The sequence below is a fragment of the Chelonia mydas genome, chromosome 15, assembly GCF_015237465.2.
Source record: "Chelonia mydas isolate rCheMyd1 chromosome 15, rCheMyd1.pri.v2, whole genome shotgun sequence".
NCBI classification, from domain to species: Eukaryota; Metazoa; Chordata; order Testudines; family Cheloniidae; genus Chelonia; species Chelonia mydas.
The window spans coordinates 12,773,909-12,796,700 of NC_057856.1; the positions used below are offsets into that span (position 1 = coordinate 12,773,909).

The 22,792-nt window shown below is 42.8% G+C and overlaps 1 protein-coding gene across 9 annotated transcripts in view; it reads left to right on the forward strand.

The window, feature by feature from the left end:
* SMPD4 (sphingomyelin phosphodiesterase 4) overlaps window positions 1–21,537 on the forward strand; it is an 81,713-nt gene extending 60,176 nt beyond the window's left edge. For 5 of the 9 annotated variants that reach the window (XM_037878318.2, XM_037878319.2, XM_007063749.4 and 2 more), the window contains 11 exons: window positions 2,235–2,306; window positions 6,264–6,353; window positions 9,651–9,796; window positions 10,452–10,542; window positions 13,107–13,207; window positions 14,422–14,585; window positions 15,458–15,663; window positions 16,334–16,567; window positions 18,198–18,329; window positions 18,491–18,619; window positions 19,392–20,688. In XM_037878318.2, the coding sequence (XP_037734246.1) occupies window positions 2,235–2,306; window positions 6,264–6,353; window positions 9,651–9,796; window positions 10,452–10,542; window positions 13,107–13,207; window positions 14,422–14,585; window positions 15,458–15,663; window positions 16,334–16,567; window positions 18,198–18,329; window positions 18,491–18,619; window positions 19,392–19,718 (1,692 nt within the window). In that variant the 3' untranslated portion in view covers window positions 19,719–20,688. Of the gene's footprint in view, window positions 1–2,234; window positions 2,307–6,263; window positions 6,354–9,650; window positions 9,797–10,451; window positions 10,543–13,106; window positions 13,208–14,421; window positions 14,586–15,457; window positions 15,664–16,333; window positions 16,568–18,197; window positions 18,330–18,490; window positions 18,620–19,391; window positions 20,689–21,445 lie in introns of those variants that run through there. The other 4 variants (XM_007063750.4, XM_043530044.1, XM_043530045.1 and 1 more) reach the window with 2 other exon arrangements.
* Window positions 21,538–22,792: the final 1,255 nt, after the last annotated feature.

Below are 22,792 nucleotides of genomic sequence, written 5' to 3' on the forward strand. Positions count from 1 at the left end.
TGCTGTGTGTCTCTGGGCAAGACACTTAATCTCTGCACCTCAGTTTGGGGGATAATACCTATCTTACAGGTGGTTATGAGAATTAATTCGCAAATGTTCTGAGTTATTTGCATTTCTGTGATGACTTCTATCCAAAGTATTAACAACATTATGGGGAATCGCATGCTAAATTAGACCTAATCTTCCCCCTCACTCCAGTCATCAGACAGGTAGTAGGAGAAAAAATTAAAATGCTTCCTTCCATTGCCACACCAACGTCTTTGTGTAGACTGTAAGTTCTTCCAAGCAGGGACGATGTCTTTTTCTATATGGGGAAATTGCATAACACATTTTGGGTGCTTTCGCAATCTAAATAATAAAGCAGCAGTGTTGGGGAGTCATCCACTGAAATCTGTGCCTGCATCTCCCCCACATGCTTTGCTCACCACTCTCTCTCTTGATTAACAAATAATTGAATATTTTACTGGAATTGACATATCTTGGCCTAAAGAAACTTAGCCTTATGTTAGGTTTTGCTTCAAGGCTCTTATACTCTAAAGGATTAAACTGATCATTGGGGCTTTTATTCTTAAAGCAAGTTGGAAGGGAAATGAAAACAGATGGAAGAGTAAAAAAGAATAGGTTATTCTGCTAAGGTATTTGAATTCAGGGATGGATAAGTAATACTTATAGGAAATGTGTGATGTGCCTGTTATGTAGTTCACCTGCAGCCTTTTCCCATCTCCCTTGAGAGAGAGACACACACGCATTCTTATTAAACAGACATGCCAGTTAATAAATTAAAGCCACTAAACTTGGATCACTGGTATTCCCAGAAAAAAGAACAGGAGTACTTGTGGCACCTTAGAGACTAACAAATTTATTTGAGCATAAGACTAAAAAATTTATTTGAGCACATCTACCAATGTGATATATGCCATCATGTGCCAGCAATGCCCCTCTGCCATGTACATTGGCCAAACCGGACAGTCTCTACGTAAAAGAATAAATGGACACAAATCAGACGTCAAGAATTATAACATTCAAAATCCAGTCAGAGAACACTTCAATCTCTCTCGTCACTTGATTAGACCTAAAAGTCGCAATATTACAACAAAAAAACTTCAAAAACAGACTCCAACGAGAGACTGCTGAATTGGAATTAATTTGCAAACTGGACACCATTAAGTTAGGCTTGAATAAAGACTGGGAGTGGATGTGTCATTACACAAAGTAAAACTATTTCCCCATGTTTATTTTTCCCCCCTACTGTTCCTCACACGTTCTTGTCAACTGCTGGAAATGGCCCATCTTGATTATCACTACAAAAGGTTTTTTTTCTCTCCTGCTGGTAATAGCTCACCTTACCTGATCACTCTCATTACAGTGTGTATGGTAACACCCATTGTTTCATGTTCTCTGTGTATATAAAATCGTCCTACTGTATTTTCCACTGCATGCATCTGATGAAATGGGCTGTAGCCCACGAAAGCTTATGCTCAAATAAATTAGTTAGTCTCTAAGGTGCCACAAGTCCTTCTGTTCTTTTTGCGGATACAGGCTAACACTCAGGTGAGTGTTCTGCTGGGTGAGCTAAAGGAGGAACTCTTCTTTCAATGTTTCAGAACTGTGTTTACAATTCCTCTGACTTTATGATCTATATGGTAGCTGTAGCTTGACTTGTTACTTTTCTTGTATTTATACAAGGTGTTTTGACTTATACTGTGTAATAGTCTCCTAAGAACAAATAGAGAGAGAGAGTGTGTTCAGTGATAATGCAAGTAATGGCAGAAACATAATGGGCCTTAAAAATATTGAGAAAAGAAAACATATACCTTGGTGGGGTGAAAAGTGCTCTTGCACCTGTGGAACCACATTGAAACACAGTAGATGGGTTTGCAGGTGTGTAACTGGGAGAAGTTTTGGCCTCATAACCGCAACATGCAGTGTAACTATACAGACGTGTGATTGCAGATATTGTGAAATAATACTTTGGGATAGTATTGTACTATATGGATCACACTTATCTCACTAAATGTAATAATTTAGTAAAGGTGAACTTGGAAAGAACGAAGTCTGTAAAAAGTGAAACGTCTCTAAGTACGTGCTTTACACTATTTTACAAGTATAACTTAGTCTTTTGTTGAGTGATGTACAACAGGCTTCAATTTGGCCAGTCAGAGGCAGATTGTGGCTGGCTATTCCTGGATCTTCCCTCTTTTCCTCTAGCTGAGAAAACATTTGTTGTTTTGCAGGTTTTTGTTGAAATGTGGCTTCACCATTACTCACTGGAAATGTATCAGAAAATGCAGTCCCCTCATGTCAAGGTAATAGCTTGTGCTTCATTTGTGGGTGTGTCTTGCTTGTTGGCTTCTTATCTTGGGGTGAACCTTTGTCACTTCCCATCTTATGGAGAACTTTTATGTGGATGGTTACAAAGGAGTGTTCTTAAAAGCATATATCAGAGCTTCTAAGCTGCAGTGATGAAAAGATGTGGTGAAGATGCCTGTGTCATCTGCATTTGCCTTTGTTGCAATAGCTAAATATATATAAAGTTGACGTTGTGGAATGGTCATAACAATCAATGCTACTCATAGTAATTGGATCAGTAACTATTGGTAAGACTTCAGTACAAAATGCCCTGTTAAAATCCCACACAAAAATGTCAACATGGCCACACAAGAGACCTAAATTTGGTTTCTGCAGCTGATAGCGTTACTGAGGAGTTAGTCATTTGAAGATCCAGTGGCATGTTTTTCAAGAGCAAAGATCTTAGCCTAAATCCAATTTCAATGGGTTTTCATAAACTGTCTTTATAGTTTTAATTGGTTAAGGAGTCTATATTTCCTGTCCCAGAAACTGGCATTGTTAAATGTGCGCTGCATTTCAGTGGTGGCTGAAGTGCTTTCTGTGTATATGTAACTTTGGGATCTCTTATAAGATCTTACTTAAATAAGATATTACATTGATTACAAACCATTTGTTCTAGCTGTTCAAGAATAAAACTGATGTGCTTAAAGGGGAACCTGGTATCAGAAGAATTGGGAGTGCTGAGATTTGAGGGAATTTGGAAAAATGCCCGGGGACTGATGATTCTTAGGATTCCCAGTGGGGGAAGAAATGCAAAAGTTACTAAAGGCTTGTTAATGTGTGAAGGAGTAAGATGAGAGTTGCTTGACTGGGAAATTCTGATCCTTCACTTCATCAGGTTATAAAACAAATATTTTGTTAGGGAAGAATGTTGAAGATCTAATTGTGGTGAGTTTGTCTGTTTTTATTCCAAAAAATGATTTGAGCTCAAACTGCAATAAAGATGGTAGGTCTCCACTCAGGAACCCCAGCAGCATGGCTATGCACCGATGATGAAAGGCTTTGCTTTTAAGTACCTTTGTTCTCTGTCTGCATAGTCTTTGTGCATGCAGCTTTATGTTTAGGTAAAAAAAATAATGCATCGCTTTAAACTTCTCTCCTCTGTTCACCCTCTGTAGCTGAGACACTGTCTTCTAATGTTATAGCAGCATCCAGGCCGATGACGACGACGACGATGATGATTTCTTAGTGCTCATCAAACAGTGTGACTTACGCTGTGGAAATGCATGGGTAGCGCCTAAAGGAGTTTTGCCACCATAGGCTCCCACCCAGATGCACTGATCAGGGGAGGATTGAGGCTGTGGCTGCCAGATGGTTTTCTACTTCTGTCCCTGATTATTTCCCAAGAATTACTAGTCATGGGCATGTAGACAAATGAAATCCTCCTGCTTTAGGGTGGGAGAGGGATAGCTCAGTGGTTTGAGCATTGGCCTGCTAAACCCAGGGTTGTGAGTTCAATCCTTGAGGGGGCCATTTAGGGAGCTGGGGCAAAAATTGGGGATTGGTCCTGTTTTGAGCAGGGGGTTGGACTAGATGACCTACTGAGGTCCCTTCCAACCCTGATATTCTGTGATAGAAAACAAGGGCAGGGAAGTGGCATCCCCATCCAAAAAGGTACCCTCCTCCAGAACTCTGAGATGTAAGACTTTGGAAGGTGTGGAGACAGCACTCTCTCTCAAGCAGTGAGTACTTAACTGACCAGAGTATTATCTGGATGAGTTTGAAAAAAAACCAGTGAAGCTTATCAGTCATTCAGATGTGAGCAAGAAACTAGAACTTGCAAAAGTAAAGTGAATAATGACCACGTATCTTCCCCTGTTTCCGTTTACCTTTCTGCATGTGTGGAGCAGAGGGATTGTCAGTGCCATAGAAGGTCTCAGAACTTGGGCCCAGTCATGATTTTGAACGTGCTATTTTAAGTCTCTAGCTACAAACTCTCCTGTAAAGAGCGGGGATGGGATGGCATTCCACAGAACTTGGTGCGTCTTCCCCCAGCAGAAAAACATGGGTTGTGTGGGAGTGCTATGCTGGGTCCCAGCTGTGTCATTTCCCATTGCCCCTCTGAATTGTCGGAAGAAACGAGCAGATCTTAAGAATGATTCATGTCACTAAGAAAACCTTTTACTTCAGTAATAAAGGGGTGGGGCTGAGGTATGGGGAGGAGCCAGTAGAGAGTTTGCTTCAAGAAGAATTACTTTCCTTTGTGATTACTCTGCTTGAAATTGCTCCCAAATGTGGAGTGAGCCTGAGGTTGACACTGTTATCATGGTGGGTTTAATGACTCCCCACCATTAATTCAACTTGATTCAATTTCATATTTCCTCTTTTCTGTTGTACTCTCCTTTCCTCTGTCTGTTTTGCAGCTGCTCAATGGGGGCCAGGTGTGCAGTATCTGTTTCCTTTTAGCTTCTGCTTTTGTCATGATTTGATTTATTTTAAGGGGCCAGTATCTAATAGGGTTCTGTGTAAAGCCTGTTGTTCTTACATTGCCAGGGATCGCAGATCCCAGTAACAATTGCATGTGTGGCACCCTTCAGGCGTCTAGATCTTGCTGCAGCAAATGGGAGGGGAGTTAATTACCACAGCGGAAGGTGGGCTCTGCTGTTGGGGACCTTGCAGTGGCATTGCTACCACTCTCTTAGCAGTGTCGAAGCAAAGCAGAATAAAACTGAATTGAAAATAGAGGAGAAAGGAACAGATAAACTTAGAGGAGGTGTGAGACGGAGAGTTAGTTTAGATGTCTGATATTGTTGTTTTGGGTCTCTGTTTAGGTGTACATTTTGTTTTGATTTTTTTAATTTATTCCATACATGTCAATGTGGCTACAGTATCCTCTTCACCACTATATTGATTAGTTTTAGAAAATGTTTCCTGTCCAAGGAGGAGTGTGGTTGAGACTTGGGAAGATCTCGGCACTCGCCTGGAACTTTAATGGCCGTGTTTTTATTTCAGCATGCCATCTCTACAACAAGCTTGTCTTTTTGTTTGGTTGGGTGTGTCTCCCCCCCCGCCGCTTCCCCTCCTCCCCCTCTAATAGTAGAGGCCATTCGGTCTTTGAGACCTATTAACTTTCCACAAATTTGAATTCCCATCAATAGTATTTGGCCTTTAACTAGAACAACAAAGCATGGAGCATGCAGACTCCTATCTGGTGATTGTCAATACTGCAGTTGATTGGAGAGGCTCACAGTGATGAAATCAACCCTTTCCCTTTCCCCCCTCCATGTCCCTGGGGCAAGATATGTCCCCATACTGGCTCCTCTGATTCTCACTGGCACACCAGCAAGAATCCCAAAACTTGGTCTGCCAGTGCACTGCAGGCTAAGGGATAGCTTTACAGTAGCTTTCATAATACTAGTTTGCAAGTAAGTGTTTCCAGAAAAATTATTGGTTTTGCCCCACATCAAAGCATCCCACGTGTTAATCGTTATATTCAGCTATTCTGTCCTGCAGTTTAGCTGGTTTCAAGTGGAGAGGTTGGACTTAGTTTCATGAGCCTAAGATTTCCTCAACGTGTTTGGCGGAAGCTGTGTGTCTCTATGCTTGTCAGGTCATGGTTACAAGCCTGCTGCTTCTGTGGTAGAGGCAGACACAGAGACGACTCACTCAGAGCTTCCCCCCGACCCACTGATGTTAATTGTGAACCCAACAACAATGTCCTGTCAATTACTTTCCCAACTTAATGCGGGTCAAGGTACCTGTGCAATCAAGCAACTGATTACCAAAAGGAGAAGAGGATACTGTGCCTGCAGCTGCTGTGATATGTTGTCATTGACTGTATTTGTGACTTCCATTTTTTCCCCCCACAACCCCTTCTCTGGATCATTCTCACTGTTTCTTGTTTTTTGTTTTTTTTTTTTCTCTTGCTCTTTTCTCTCCCTTTTTCCTTCCTTTTTGTTTCTGTTGTCTCTCAGCTGGAGGTTCTCCACTACCGACTCAGTATCTCCAGTACACACCACAGTAGTCCTGCCCAATCCGGCTACCAGGCCCTCCACGCATACCAAGTATTGCCATCTTTTCATTTTGTTTCTTTTTCAAAAATCTTGTTTCATCATGTAATCTGCAAAGTGTATTAATTGGCACTAGCAGAAAAGGCAGCTGTACAGCAGGTTTGCAAGATGATTCAGAGATTAGTTCCACTGAAACAACATTTGGTAAAGCTAGGTGCAGCAGATACTGAGAGATGCTGATGAACACCTTGGAAAAGGATGTTAGATGACTAGCACATATTAGAAGGACCAGTTGGGATCCCCATTTTAAGAGATGCATCCCTTTTAATGGATTTAAAGGGAAAAATTTGACACTGTGCTAATATCTCCTTGGCCCAACAACTTGCTTTGCTAATGACAGAATTCTGTCTGTCATGTACTGCTCCTTTAAATGAATTTTGCAGGGAAGAGGAGATCAGAGATTGCATGGCTGTACCCCAATGAGAGAGGTAGGTAACATGTAAACAATCGTTCTGCACTTCCAGTGAGAAACAGCTGACAGGGTTAAATTAATATTGGCAGCCTGAGCTTGATTGCCTAACTTCACAAAGGGATATGTGGGTTGCACATTTGCAGATTATTCAGGACATGTCTGCAAAGCCATTCCTGTTGGAACAGATTCCTGGGTTCATCTCCATATTTCAGCCCTTTACTCACTTGGTGAGGCACAGTCCATAAAGCCAAGTTAATGTTGGTATGAATTCTCCCTGCCTTAACCACTTAGTCCTCTGCTTTTGCATAGGCGGCATGAACACTTTTACTATTACTCAATATACCGCTTAAGAAGGAAAATAAGAATCTGCTACCCGGTTCATTGTTTTATAGCCTTAAATCATCATGCCAGTCCATAGTATTGTTCTTAAACTTATGTGAAATATGTATTTTCTCCACCTTTCTGGGTGAAGGGAGGAATGATTGTGCGAACATTCCTGCAGATTAGGGCTGGAGATCAAAAGCTTTTGGAAAGCGTGGGGAGAATAGAAGCTGCCTTTTAGCTTTAAAGAACAATGCTTGTGATGCTGGTGATCCAGGTTATGAGGAAATTAGCTAGTCAAATAGCTTTTAAGTGACAGAGGATTTGTTAGTGTAAAAATGAACAATGGAGTTAAATGCAACCATACAAACAGTTGAAGACTTATATAAAACAACATAGAATGCTTTCTTGGAGGTAGTCAATGGCCAAGATTTTCAAAAGTGACTAGTGATTTTGGGTGCCCAGTTTGAGGTTCCTTAAAGGGGCCTGGATGTTCAGAAAGTGGGTGCTCCGCAATATGTGAAAATCAGACTATAAGGGTCTCAAGGTGGGCACTCAAAATCACTAGCCACTTTTGAAAATCTTGGTCTAAGTTCATAGCACCAGAAAGAGCCTACCTAAGAGGTCTTTGACAGGTATTTTCTCCTTCAGACTTTATATAGACTAACTAGCTCGCAGCCACCTCTCAACTGGTGTGACCCCTTTTGTAGCCTCATGTCCATGGTGATGGACACTGGCAGGAATACAAATGGAGTCTTCATTAATCCTAGTAATAGGGCCTTCCCTCCCTTAGGCATGGTCTACACTGGGCGGGATATCGATCTAAGATACGCAGCTTCAGCTCGAGAATAGCATAGCTGAAGTCGATGTATCTTAGATCGACTTAGAATCACTTACTTTGCGTCCTTGTAGCACAGGATCGACGGCCGCCGCTCCTCCCATCAACTCCGCTTCCGCCTCTCGCCCTGGTGGAGTTCCGGAGTCGACACCAGAGTGATCGGGGATTGATTTATCGTTTCTACACTAGACACGATAAATCGATCCCCAATAGGTCAATCACTACCCGCCGATCCAGCGGGTAGTGCAGACATGGCCTTAGAGAAGGCATAGATCCATCCAACTGCACTGCTGCAGACAGAGGCCCTTCATCGCCTGCCAGCAGTCAGGAGTTGAGCCTTTTCCCAGAGGGAACCTAGCTATGTAAAAGTATTAAGAAAATTTTCAGAACTGTTTAAGCACATGAAAACTGTTAGCTGCCTCCCCACAGCCCTTGCAAGTAGGAAGGGCTTTAAAGTGTCATTGCAGCACCAAGAATTGTTCTGAATTGCTCACACACAGTTAAACACAATTAAAAGGTAAGAAGTAGTTTCCTAAAAAACCAAAACAACCTGTCCCAGGTAGTCAAACTATGCAGCCCCGAAGTTTCACCTGAACACAGCTTCATTATAGCATCCAAGAATCTCCTTTCACAGCTGCTGATAACACATGCAGCTCAGTGCAACCCTCCATCACACTTGTTTTTGTTGCTGTGGTACTTGTGTTTGGCTATCCTTGATCTCCCACAAACAGTCCTTAGTGGTGGATTGAGATTAGTTTACTGTTTCTAAGGCAGGTTAGAACACCAGTAGAGCTGGTGTGTGCTCCTGGGCTCTGCAGTAGTGGGGAAGGGATGCACTGATATCTGACTCCCTTTTTCTCTCCCTATAGCATCTCCCCATTCCTCCATATGCTCACTCTTCTGGTAGCAATACCAAACTGGCCCACTCTCACCCCTCCATGTTCCTTGCATGAAAAAGATCTTCCCATCTCCCACACTTCCAGTAAAAAGATTGAATGACCACCCCTTCCAAAAAAACCCCCAAAACACTTATACTGATATTAAGTGCAACAGGATCATTCAGGACATGAGCAACAGAAGCAAATATTACTCTTTCCATAACTTTTTTAGAATTTTTCTTTTTTAGGAGGCAGAAGAACACCCACATAAGAAGGAAGGCTTAGTAGAGAGTGAGCTGAGAGCATAATAATGGTTCTGTTTTGTTACCAACAACAGACAATAATAATAATAATTAATAATAAATAAAATAATGGATATTCTTATTTTTTCCTTAGGGGGGTAAGTTAAAGTAAAACTAAGTTCTGTTATTACTCTCTAGGGGGTTACTATAACTTGAAACAAAAAGATAGACTGTAAACCCCTTTCTCCTGTAATCACAGTGACTAAAAGAAGCCTCACAGGTATTTGTTAAAACAACGAGGAGTCCTTGTGGCACCTTAGAGACTAACATATTTATTTGGGCATAAGCTTTCATGGGCTAGAACCCATTCCATCAGATGCATGGAGTGGAAAATTTGTTAGTGAGCTGTTGAAGGCAGAGCTGTGATGCAATTTGTTCTCTTGGGGAGATCATTTGTTCAAATTGGGTGGCACAGAACTAAACAGGTAGGGACACTCCTGTTCTGTTTAAATGTCTGATGTGAAAATATCTTTGTGCTGAGCTCCCTCATAGCGCGTTAACAAGCAAAACTTATCTTTCTGCCTATTACTTTAAATCTAGGAGTCATTTAAACCCACAGAAGAGCATGTGTTAGTGATAAGACTGCTCGTGAAGCATCTACATGCTTTTGCCAACAGCCTGAAACCAGAGCCACTCTCGCCCTCAGCCCATTCCCATACAGCCAGCCCACTGGAGGAATTCAAGAGGTAGGTATACTGTCAAACTGCCTTTCAGGCATACAAAGCACTAATTAATACATACCTTGGCAGTTTTGCTTTTGTTGAGAGCTTGAAATTGCATTATTAGGAGTATGAGAGAGCCCACTTTTATACTCCTCATGCCCTTTGGGCTGGAGTCCAGATCAGAATAGGGAAGAAGGAAGTAGTTGCTCCCAATCCACAATGTATCCACAATGGAAAATGCTTCAGCTTTTTTAGAAAAGGGGGAGGGGATCAGACTGCTTTAGAGGTGCTAGTATTTGTTCTGAGAACAGAGGGAAGTTGAAGCAAGTTTAGAAGAGCAGTCAGACTGGTGCAGAAATAATTTCTCTGCATATCTCTGCAAAGGACATGTGCAGATCAGTAGAGGAAAAGTTGTGTTACTGAAACTGCACCAGAAAGAAATTTCAGCTGAGAACACTGGGCAGCTTTCTTAGAGGCACTTGGGTTGCATTTGGCCCTGGAATAGCAGGTTGTGTGCATCACTATTAGAACTTTTCAGACATGTTCAAATCATCGGCTCCTCCTTCAGCTGAGAAAGAAGCTATCAAAACTTGTTACGTCTGTATTAAATGTTTGAGATATTACTTTATCATCTATTATTTGTTTATACATGTGTCTTTGTGTCTGAATCTCATTGCAGAGTTGTGATTCCTCGGTTTGTCCAGCAGAAGCTCTATATCTTCCTGCAGCATTGTTTTGGCCACTGGCCTCTGGATGCCTCTTTCAGAGCTGTATGTACCAGCCTTTATTTCTGCTGAGTCCGTACAAAATCAGAGTTAGTTAATAAAACACTGAGCCAGCTGCAGTGATAAAACTACTGTCTTTGTAGAACTGTTCCCTGTTCATGATTTTTTTTTCTCAGGGGGAGGGAAATAAACATTTATTAAGACTAGAGTTAGAAATGAAGTGTAGTCAAGTGATCTACAAATGAAGTGTAGATACTGGTGAAACTGTGTGGTGGTGGTTCGTTTCTCTTTCCCTTTATGGAAATGATGACTGGTTGAGAACAAGCTATTCTTACCACAGAGAATCTGTATGTTTATGGATAAATTTGTCCTATCTAATAATACACTCTAATCTTGTTGTAACTAACCAGACTGGGAGAAGAAATACGGCTTTAATTTCTTATATCAAGATGTTTTAAATATACATTCCTCCTCCTTGGGGGAAGTGACATGGCTGGGTCAGTTATGTTGCCATGTTTGGCAGATAGGACAGAATACACCACTGGGAAGCCTCTAGGGGTGAAATCTTAACTCAACTGAAGTCAAGGTTGTCACGGACTTCAGTGGGGCCAAGATTTCACCCCCTGTTGCCTAGTAGTTTCTTGTGTGAGTGCCCACTGCTGTATTGGAGAAGAAGGACTGAAAAAGCATTAACACAAAACACTATTCAGCCCATCCTCCATGTGTCTCACTAGACTATATGGTGCTTCAATGAATGATATTAAATGTCAGAATAATAGCACAGTCCTCAGCCATGATGACTACATTAACGTGGCCAACCAACAACTCTCCAACACCACCTGTTATAAGAACTCAAAGAAGACCCCGCACCACAATTTACCCAGGAATTTAAGGATATCATCAAATCCTTCCCCAAACAACTCCCAAGAGAAACTCTACAAACTCATCACCCAAGAACCCACCCCAGGGACCTTCTACGTGCTTCCCAAGATACACAAGGCAGCCCAGGCAGACCCATCATATCTGGCCACGGCACTCGCACGGAAGGAATATTGGGACTTATAGAAACCATCCTCAAACCACTCACCAAGCAAAGGGCCAGGTTCCTTCAAGATGCAACCGACCTCTTCCACAAACTCTGCAATATTAACAACCTCCCTCAGAACACCATCCTTGCCAGCAGGGATGTCACTTCACTATACACCAACATTCCTCACAATGATGGCATTGCTGCCTGCTTCAAATATTTACAAAACAATGGAGAAACCGCAGATATCCAAACTAAACACATCGCTGAACTCATCCATTTCATCCTCGCCCATAACAATTTTACAGTTTGTTCAAACCCAGAACAGCCAGGGGTACTAGGATGGCTCCCCAATATGCCAGCCTCTTCATGGACCACCTTGAAGAATTTCTGGACAAATGAACCATGAAACCAATGTATCTGAGATACATCGATGATATTTTCATCCTCCAGACAGACACTCCCTTATAGATTTTTCACCACAACTTCCCACAGATCACCATGCCTACTTTTATAGATGCAGCAACCATCTCAAACACACCAAGAAATCTGTTGTCTGCAGTCAGGCACTCACAGAATATACTCTGAGGAGAAAGTCCAGGATATACACCTTAACACGCTCAAAACTGCCATACTGAATAACCACACTTCACCAGAGAAGTAGATCCCATCATAGAACAGACCACCCAAATACCTCGAGAGAACCTATTTCAATACAGAAATAAACCCCCCTCCAACCGCATACCCATAGTTGTTTCCTACCACCCCACACTGGAACCCATACGGGGTATCACCAAACAACTACAACCCACGCTTGATGAGGACCTCATCCTGAAAGAAATCTTTCCTGAATCCCCTCTCCTGGCCTTCAAACAACGCTCCCAACCTCTCGAAGCTCATCGTTAGCAGCAAGCTCCCCACAGACCAGGACACACCAACTCAAAGCGGCACCAGACTCTGCCACTGGTTGGTATAGTGGAGGACTTACATCGGTGGGAGCAATGCTGTAAATCTGCAGATACTTACAGTTAGGTTGACATAAATTGCCTTAGGTTGACCTAACTCTGTAGTGTAGACCTGGCCTAAGTACATTTCCTGGACCTGAAGAAGAGCACTGTGTAAGCTTTAAAGCTTGTCTCTCTCACCAACAGAGGTTGGTCAATAAAAGATATTATCTCACCCACCTTTGTCTCTAATATCCTGGGCCCAACACTGCATTAACCAATACTAGTATATCAGCTTGATTGGTGGATGCATCTTCAATTCCATGGCAGCCACTTGAGCACGCTTTCATCTAACTGTTATTGTAGAGGGTGAGCTGCTTGCTCAGTAAAACCAGGCATTTCCTAAAATGTTTTCTTAATGGATTTTTACTAAGCATTTAGTTCTCTTCAGCTCTGATGCAAGGGCACATGATCTTGTTCTTCAGGGCTGAGACTTTTGCAAGATATTTTCATTCCTTAAGCCTTTTGTTGGCATTAAGAAAGTGGGTGTCATTGTCCAAGGGACTTAGCAAAACAAACAAGCAAAATCTTCCTTCTTCAATTGAATTGATTTTTATGTTGTTGTGGTTTTGCTTCAGGTCCTGGAGATGTGGTTAAGCTACGTGCAGCCCTGGAGATATGCTCCTGAGAAACCACTTCAGAGTTCAGAGCCTCAGCCTCGCAGTGTATCAGAGAAATGGTAAACATAGGGTTATTCCTGAGCAGAATCTGCAGGTCACTCCAATCCTGACTTCAGCAGATGGCATCTATTAACCGTTAGAATTTTGCATATGAAAATCTTGAAGGCAGAGTTTTAAATGTTGTTCCTTGTAAGCATCTAGTTCATGGATACTGAACTGTGGAATTGTGACCCAAGCACCCTCTTTCTTTATCATGAGGTGGGGTCACAGAATGGAAAAGGTTGAGATCTACTTTCCTAGTTTACCCCATTCAGTTCCTCCTGACATGTTACTCTAAGTAGCTTGCTTCATACAGCAGGTGCCAGACTGGCCTTCCTGCTGAGGAAGAACAAAGATGGCATATCTGTCACCCTGCCATGGGTAAAAATATTTCTTTGGCTTAAAGCTATATTGACAAGTCCCCCCCAGGTGGCTCCAACATTACAAACTACACTGCTCATTGCATTGTGCTGTGTCCAAAATCCTGGGTCATAAGAACAGCCATGCTGGGTCAGACCGTGGTCCATCTAGCCCAGTATCCTGTCTTCTGACAGTGGCCAATGCCAGGTGCTTCAGAGGGAATGAACAGAACAGGCAGTCATTGAGTGATCCTGTCGTCCACTCCCAGCTTCTGGCAATCAGTGGCTAGGGACATCCAGAGCATGGTTTTGTATCCCTGACCATCATGGCTTATAGATTATCCTCCATGAATTTATCTAGTTCTTCTTCTTTTACCCGTTATAGTTTTGGCCTTTACAACATCCCCTGTCAATGAGTTCCACAAGTAGACTGTGTGTTGACTTTACCAGCTGTTTTGAGGCACCTCCTCCTTCCCTAAGACCTGTAGTGGCACAATCCCTTCAGCAGTGAGGGTGGGTTTCAGGAAGAGGCAGCATCAGTTTCTCTGGTCCCTGGATCCTTGTGCAGGAGGCAGTGAAGTCAGTGCTTTTGATAGAAACCATGCTTCAGGCTTCAGCTTGCCTCTGAAGTCCTCCCATCGCACATCTATGCAACTAGATATCTGCCAGCACAAAGTCATAGATTGTTACTGGTACCTAAAAACGCTAGAGTAAGGAGGAACATTTTTTTATCTGTGTGTGAGATGGAAAGGATGAGATCATTCCAGTTGATGGTCTAAAATATATTCTATGGGATTATTTACTTGGTAGAAGACTGAATATACTTAGTCCTTATTTTAATAGCTGTATTCACAAATCCACTGTTACTTTGACAGGGCTCCCTTCATTCAAGAGAACTTACTGATGTACACCAAGCTATTTGTAGGCTTTCTGAACCGAGCTCTCCGCACCGATTTGGTCAGCGCTAAAAATGCCCTGATGGTGTTCCGAGTAGCCAAGGTCTTTGCTCAGCCCAACCTAGCTGAAATGATCCAGAAAGGTAACTGAATGCCATGTTGCCTCCTTGCAGTCTTCTGCCCTGGTCTGTCCCATAGCAACTCTTTTGCCTCAGAAGCATGCAGAAATATGAATTGGAGGATTCGGTGTCTGCCTCATGTGACATTGAAGTTCAGAGACCTGATGTCTTTGCTTCTATTTACAGTATTGGTTTCATATATATATATATATGTGTTTTTCTTATTTTTTTTTCTAATTTCCATTCATCAGTCTCACTGATTCCTATTTGTTCTAACTAACATAAAAAGAACACGATGCTGGGTATTTTTAGTAAACAGAAACTCCTTGTGTTTTACAACCTCCTTATTGTTTGTGGTGTTTGGTTATTAATTAACTCAGAATTAAAACTTTGTAATGCCCTATAGAAATTTATATTTACTCAGACTTCAGCAAGATGGCTAGTCAGGAAGAACTTGCACTCCAAATTCTAGATATCAGTTCAAAGTGTCCTGAAAGCTGCATGTTGAGTGTACTGGGGTACAGTGGGCGGGGGCCAGCAGCGCACAGGAGGGTTTAGGCAAGCAACAAAAATTTCAGGTGCTGCAACATGCTCAGCTGGGCAGGTATGGGGACCATAATATCCTTTCCAACAAGCAATCATGGCCTAGAAGTACTATGTCTATATAGATTTAGATGCACCATTGTAATTGTGAAAGCTCTTTCTGCTGTATGAGTGAAGATTCAGTGGAAAACTTGAAGTAATAACTAGGGCCCTGCCCTCCCTCTCCTCCCCCCAAGTAACCTCACAACCTTGTTACAATGAGTGATTAAAAAATTTTATTGCTAGATCCCCAAATCAGAAGGAAGGTATAATCTAGTCTTCTCCACCCCACATCATCTTATCCCAAATTCTAGGGGAGCAGTTATTCCTGGAGCCAGAACTTGTTATCCCTCACCGTCAACACCGAATTTTCATGACCCCCACTCTTGGTGGGAGCTTCTTGTCATCATGGCCTCCAGCAATCACAGATGCCTCATTTAAGGTGAAGAGTCACGTTTACTGCTTGGAAGGACAGGACTCCCAGTACAAGCAGATGTTTGGTCCAGAAGTCAGGAATTTGGTAAGCAATGACCTTGCTTACTTGCTCTGTGTAAGCCCCTTTATTGCTGTTGTGAGGGGTATGTCTCCATACTGAATATCTGCTCCATCATGTACGAGGGGAGAAATTTTAGCTCTTTAAAAGTAGGGGGTGAATCAGGAGTTGGTGATGGTTATAGAATCTGTTTGGAGGGTCCATAACAAGTACGAAAATAGAAATGTTCAGACTGCTTTCCAGTCTTGAAGGGTGGGGTGGACTGGGTTTGCAGCTTTGGAGCAGTCTGCTATGGGCATGTACTTGTTTCATCTCTCAACAGTGACTGAGTGTGTATTTCTGATTCATAGTGTTAATAATCAATACCCAGCAGCAAGCCAGTTAAAAACGGTGTAGCAAAGGGAGAGGGTCTCTCCCTAAGCAGCAGGCTAGTGAACTGAAGGAAGATGCATCTCAAAGGAAACTGAGGGATTACTCTGATTGCCCCAGCTGCAGTGACTTCCTTTACTCTATTGGAGCTGGAGCACATTACTACTACCAGCATAAGTCCATGTCAGCTAAGGGAGTGAATGTGCTGATTCTGTTCTGACTGACACGTCACCAGGCAGACTTGTATTCACATGCTGGTGCTTACTACTGACTTGTGTCCTTTATTCTATTGCTTTATTTAGTCATCCTCCTGTCTTTTATTTTTCAGGTATTAAGATTGGCCCAGTTAATAGGCCAGGCCAAGCAAACAGCAAAATCCATATCAGACCACTCTGCAGAGACCATGGCTAGTCAATCCTTCCTATCCTGGTTTAGGTTCAGCCCTTCTGACATGAATGGTTCCTATACAGGCAATGACCTAGATGAAATTGGGCAAGACAGCATCAAGAAAACAGATGAATATTTGGAGAAGGCCCAGGAGTACCTATGCCAGATCTTTCGGGTAGGTAACTTCCTTCCAAGTGCTGTCACTGGGAAGTAGCATGAATGGGAGTCAGGATTTCTGCAGTCTACTTCCAACTTTCTCACTTACTTGCAGTGTGATCACTGGCAAGTCATGTAGGCCAAAATTTTCAAAAGTGGACACTCAGTTTGAGTACCTCAATTTTTGGTGCCCATCTTGAGACACTTTAGGATTGATTTTTTTTTTCCCCCAGGGGTGCTGAGTGCCTGTAAACCTCTTGACTATTGCTAAAGTTGCGGGTGCTGTGTACTTGAAAATAGCAATCCCAGGCTAAGGTCCCTCTAAGCCACATGGCTACGCAGCTGTGTATTAAGCCCTGCGCAGGGGTTCAGGGCTGTGGCGGGGAGAGGTCTCTCTCCCTCAGTGCAGACCTGCCTGGCCAAGGCCCACCAGAGCTGCCGGGGAAAGGAGCCCTTCCATCGGCCCGGCCCAGCCCCGCCGGAGCTGCCGTGGATGGGGAGAGGCACCTCTCCCGTGGCCCCAAGCTGTTGCAGTGAGAGAGGGCTGGGGGGAGTCCTCTCTCCCCACTGCAGCCCTGGGGCAGCCTGTACCCCAAACCCCTCATCCCCACCCCCACCCCAGAGCCTTCAACCCTAGCCAGAGCCCTCATCCCCTGCACCCAACCCTCAGTCCCAGCCCTGACCCCTCCCCACACCCTGAACCCCTCATCCCCAGTCCCACCCCAGAGCCTTCAACCCTAGCCAGAGCCCTCACCCCCTGCATCCAACCCTGACCCCTTCCCACACCCTGAACCCCTCATCCCCAGCCCCACCCCAGAGCCTGCACCCTTTGCCAGAGCCCTCATCCCCCTACACCCCAACCCTCTGCCCTAGCCCTGAGACCCCTTCCACACCCCAAACCCCTCATCCCCACCCCAAAGCCCTCCCACACACACACACACCTCAGCCCCAAGCCCCCTCCCACACTCTGAACCCTTCAGCCCCACCTTCATCACATGAATTTTGTTATGTGCACCAATATGAGACACATCACCTTCACAGTGGTGCACATAACAAAATTCATTCTGCACATGGACATAAAAAATTAGAGGGAACACTGATTCCAAGCCATGTTAAACTAGGTACCAACAATAAGTAGCCACTTAGAATAATCCCATATTTTTCCTACTTACCAAGGGGCATTTTATGGCTTAATGTTTTTAAAGCACTTTGAGATTTTCTAATGTAAAATGCTGTAGAAATGCAAAAGTGATAAAGCTAATAGAAGCAGCCATCTTCTAGTATCTTCTTTCATTAAGCTGAAAGGAAGCAAAGAGATTTTACACTAGTTTGCTTGCACATGGCTGGGAGAAGACAGAGCTAAGCAACAGCTATGGGAAGACTAGGATGTACTGAGTGAATAATACTTCTGTCTGCCAGGGCTTGTCACGTTCTGAAAACAATTAGGAATTTAGTTGCCTTTTTTTTTGTTTTTTTTTAAAGTTCTGTTGTAGACTGGTAAATGGGTTGTTTTCAGTACCTGTTCTGTTGTCAGTCATTGGCTATGTGGTTCTCAGGGGCTGCACAGGAGCTGGTGAATGGGGAAATAGGTGGAACAGAAAAAAGTGGTAAAACTGAATAATTATGAAGAAATTGTGCTTTTTGACTAGTTGAATGAAGCCCAGCTGACCCAAATGATGATGAATTGTGGAGCAGCTCAGGATGAGAATGGAAAGAAGCAACTTCCAGACTGCATTGAGAGTGAGGATGGACTAATTCTTACGCCTCTTGGCAGGTATCAGGTAAGAGAGAAAAGCTTCCAGTCCAGTACTTCTAGAAAGCAGAGTGTATGCCTCTACAGCAAAAGAAATAGTTAGCTTGTCAGGGATGGGAGGAGAGATACCAGTTCAAATGCAATTCAAATTTGAGCTATAAAGTATGTGATTTCCTTTCCTGTTCCTAGATCATAAATGGCTTACGGCGGTTTGAGATCGAGTACCAGGGAGATACTGATCTTCAGCCCATTAGAAGTTATGAAAATGCCACTCTAGTGCGACTGTTGTTCCAGTTATCCTCAGCAATTAATCAAAGGGTAAGTGCAATGAGAAGTCTTCTTTCTTTTTTCCAATTGCATATTCCTGTTCTCCCTCTGACCTGTGTCAATGTACAACTTACACACTTGCTTTGTACTCTCACCATTAACGGGACTTCGGCATGAGTTTGCAAATATTCCATAGGGCTCTTCTTCCAGCCTGGAATCATGTTTTTTCCCTATTGCTTAAGAGTTGTAAATGTCACAACAGTTTCTCCAAATGAGAAACAGTACACTGAAATGTATTGTTCATGGTAGATGAGGTAGAAGGAATATCTTTCACAGGATCATATTAGCATAATGAAAGAACACTCTGTTTCCCTAGTTGTCAAAATAAGCCGGAAAAGGGTTAATCCAACCAAGCCCTTTTATTCTGTCCTCCTCCAGCCTCTTACTCCTTTAAGCTCTGTCTTGCAACCTGGTGGTTAGTCCTTTCTCCACTTATATCCTGACATAATATGTATATACTTCTGAGTACGTATGAATGGCATGACCACTGTTGTTCCAGATTTCCTTCTGTTGGTTTAGCGCTTTGTACCACTAATAGTAAATGAGCAGAATTACTACAGTACAGATGTAAATTTGTGTCGGAACAATTCTAACTTTTGAAAGACATATGAGTTTTGAGTTATAATTGCTATATCCTTTCTGGTCCCTTAATACAAACCAAAACATAAAAGCAACAATTTTTCAGTGTGAACTTAAAATCCACATTTTAATTTTTATTTACATTTTTCTTGTTCTGTTACTGACTTTGTTTTTCATACCTTAGTTTGCTGATCAAATGGAGATTCTCTGCTCCAGGGAAGACTTTATTGGCAGCTTGTGTCACTATCATCTTACCAACCCATTCCTTGCAGAGAAGGGCAGGCACAGCCCAGCACTGAAACAAAGATCCGGACATTCTCGGCGACCAAGGATCAGTCTGAGATTTCTGGCTAGCTACAGGACTCTTCTTTCTTTGTTCATGATGTACTTCATTGCATCTTGGTTCTGCATTGGACCACTGGCCTGCACATTCATTATTCTCCTTGGGTATCTTCTTTATGCAGTAGTAATGACTTTCTTCACTGAAAGGTGGAAACCTCATCAACACTAATTTTTCCCTTCAGTGTACATTGTAAAACAAACTTTTTAAGGATAAAAGTACAGTGCTTCGTGATTAAAAGTCTTCGGCAAAGGATCACTTCAAAACTTTTAAGTGTGTTTTTTGTATTAAAGTTGAGCCAGAGGGATGGGTTTGTGGTTGGAGAAACCGCTGTAATCTGTGTAAATTCTCTTTTGATAAACTGTCTTTTCTATACAGTTTACTGAAAGTGCGGGATGAGAGACACTGCTTGTGGTTTGGGGAACAACCTCCAATAGTTGTGGAGCTGAAATGAACAGCCCAAAGTAGCTATGGGAAACTACACATAAAAACAGCTCTAGATTTGGCAATCTATCCATATTGCAGCTTTTTACCTTTTCCACTTAATTTGGGAATTGGCCATTTTGAGCTGCTTTCTGCAGGTTTTATATCATGTTGCTGGGGAGGGGGTTTTCAGTCTGACAAAGGCAATAGTAGCCACAAACCATGAGTTCTGGCCACAAAGCTGAATCCCAAAAAATCAGTAGGACAAAAATGACATGATTAGCATAAACAAGTTTTGGCTTAAATTACCAGAAAACTGGAGGAAATTGGTAATAATGGTTTGGCTCAGAAACAGGAGAGGAGAGTTGCATCTTGTTGCCAGATACATATGATTGCTTTGATTTGCAAAAAATTGCATTATAAGTATTTCAAAGTACCAGGAAAGGTAGAGGAGCTGGCAGCTGAAATCCCATAGCCTAGCACAGGGACTAACTCTGCATTCCCTTTTCTGAACCAATACTTGTTGTCTTCACTGGTCCCTGTCTTTTCAAAATGAGGAACTTTCCATGTTTCCTGATAACTGCATTTCCAACTTATGTTTACCAAATCCAGTGAACCTTTCACTCATCTTGTTCAATCAAATTTCTCTTTGTGGTACAAGTTTCTTCTTTTGAAACCGTGTATGTAAATTAAAGTGCTTGCTTGATTTATTTTTAAAGCAAAGTCTCCTAGTGTGTTTTGTGTTAAACCTTCTTTTTGAGCAGGACTGTGTTGCAGTGTGTGTAAGTGAAATAGTGAGTACTGTATTATGCATTTATTTTTAGTAAGATTTTGTCAGTTTCTTTCTAGTACTGCAATTTGTTCTGGTAGATGGCATAAAGGAAGTATGTTCAGGCCTCTAATTTGTAGCCCTGGGTTCAAAATCGCTCACGTTTCATTTTTTAACAAATGTGCTACCTTCCCAGCAACAAACTACTTTAGAAAAAAGTCACCAACTAAACCAAAGTAAATTGAGCTTCTTTGTTTAAACAGAAAATATGTTTAAGGAATCAGTTAGTTTAATCCGCTCTCCCATGAAATACACTGCTGTCAGGTGCCGTTGTGGCACTTGTGGGATAAAGGATTAAATACACCTTGCAGCAGTGAGATGTAAGGTACCACATAATATCCTCTGGGCAGAGATTTGTCACTTTTCATTTTATATGTAAAGGATTTTGCCCACCTACGAGCCTGTATAAATAACACTTGTCCATTGTCACATTCAAATCACATTGTCACTTGATTGCTGGCTTCTGCACCAGGTGACTTGGACTAACACAGTACTGGTGCAGATAGCTTTGTGTAGCAAGCACTGCGCTTTTACTGCTGAGCATGAAATTCACCAACACATCTTTAAAAGTGGTACGGAAGAGGTGAAGCTGTAGGGCAAAAGCAGAATAATTTGGGAATTGGCCATTTTGAGCTGCTTTCTACAGGTTTTATATCATGTTGCTGGGGAGGGGGTTTTCAGTCTGACAAAGGCAATAGTAGCCACAAACCATGAGTTCTGGCCACAAAGCTGAATCCCTGCACTATAAGGTGGGTAGAAAGTTGGCTAGATTGTCGGGCTCAACGGGTAGTGATCAATGGCTCCATGTCTAGTTGGCAGCCGGTGTCAAGGGAGTGCCCCAGGGGTTGGTCCTGGGGCCGGTTTTGTTCAATATCTTCATAAATGATCTGGAGGATGGTGTGGATTGCACTCTCAGCAAATTTGCGGATGATACTAAACTGGGAGGAGTGGTAGATATGCTGGAGGGCAGGGATAGGATACAGAGGGACCTAGACAAATTGGAGAATTGGGCCAAAAGAAATCTGATGAGGTTCAATAAGGATAAGTGCAGGGTCCTGCACTTAGGACGGAAGAACCCAATGCACAACTACAGACTAGGGACCGAATGGCTAGGCAGCAGTTCTGCGGAAAAGGACCTAGGGGTGACAGTGGACGAGAAGCTGGATATGAGTCAGCAGTGTGCCCTTGTTGCCAAGAAGGCCAATGGCATTTTGGGATGTATAAGTAGGGGCATAGCGAGCAGATCGAGGGACGTGATCGTTCCCCTCTATTCGACATTGGTGAGGCCTCATCTGGAGTACTGTGTCCAGTTTTGGGCCCCACACCACAAGAAGGATGTGGATAAATTGGAGAGAGTCCAGCGAAGGGCAACAAAAATGATTAGGGGTCTGGAACACATGACTTATGAGGAGAGGCTGAGGGAACTGGGATTGTTTAGTCTGCAGAAGAGAAGAATGAGGGGGGATTTGATAGCTGCTTTCAACTACCTAAGAGGTGGTTCCAGAGAGGATGGTTCTAGACTATTCTCAGTGGTAGAAGAGGACAGGACAAGGAGTAATGGTCTCAAGTTGCAGTGGGGGAGGTTTAGGTTGGATATTAGGAAAAACTTTTTCACTAGAAGGATGGTGAAACACTGGAATGCGTTACCTAGGGAGGTGGTAGAATCTCCTTCCTTAGAAGTTTTTAAGGTCAGGCTTGACAAAGCCCTGGCTGGGATGATTTAATTGGGGATTGGTCCTGCTTTGAGCAGGGGGTTGGACTAGATGACCTCCTGAGGTCCCTTCCAACCCTGATATTCTATGAATAAGAAATGTAAACTTTCTAGCACCATAAGCTGATGCGGAAAAGCCTTTGGGAAGTCTGGTCCTTTTCCCTGTCAAGGCAGCATTGGTCCCTATGCTCTCAAATACTGCCATTCTTAGCCAGGGAGGGCAGGGCAGCTAGCAGAGATGCAATGGGCAGACAATAGTGAAGACTGGTTTCTAACCATCAG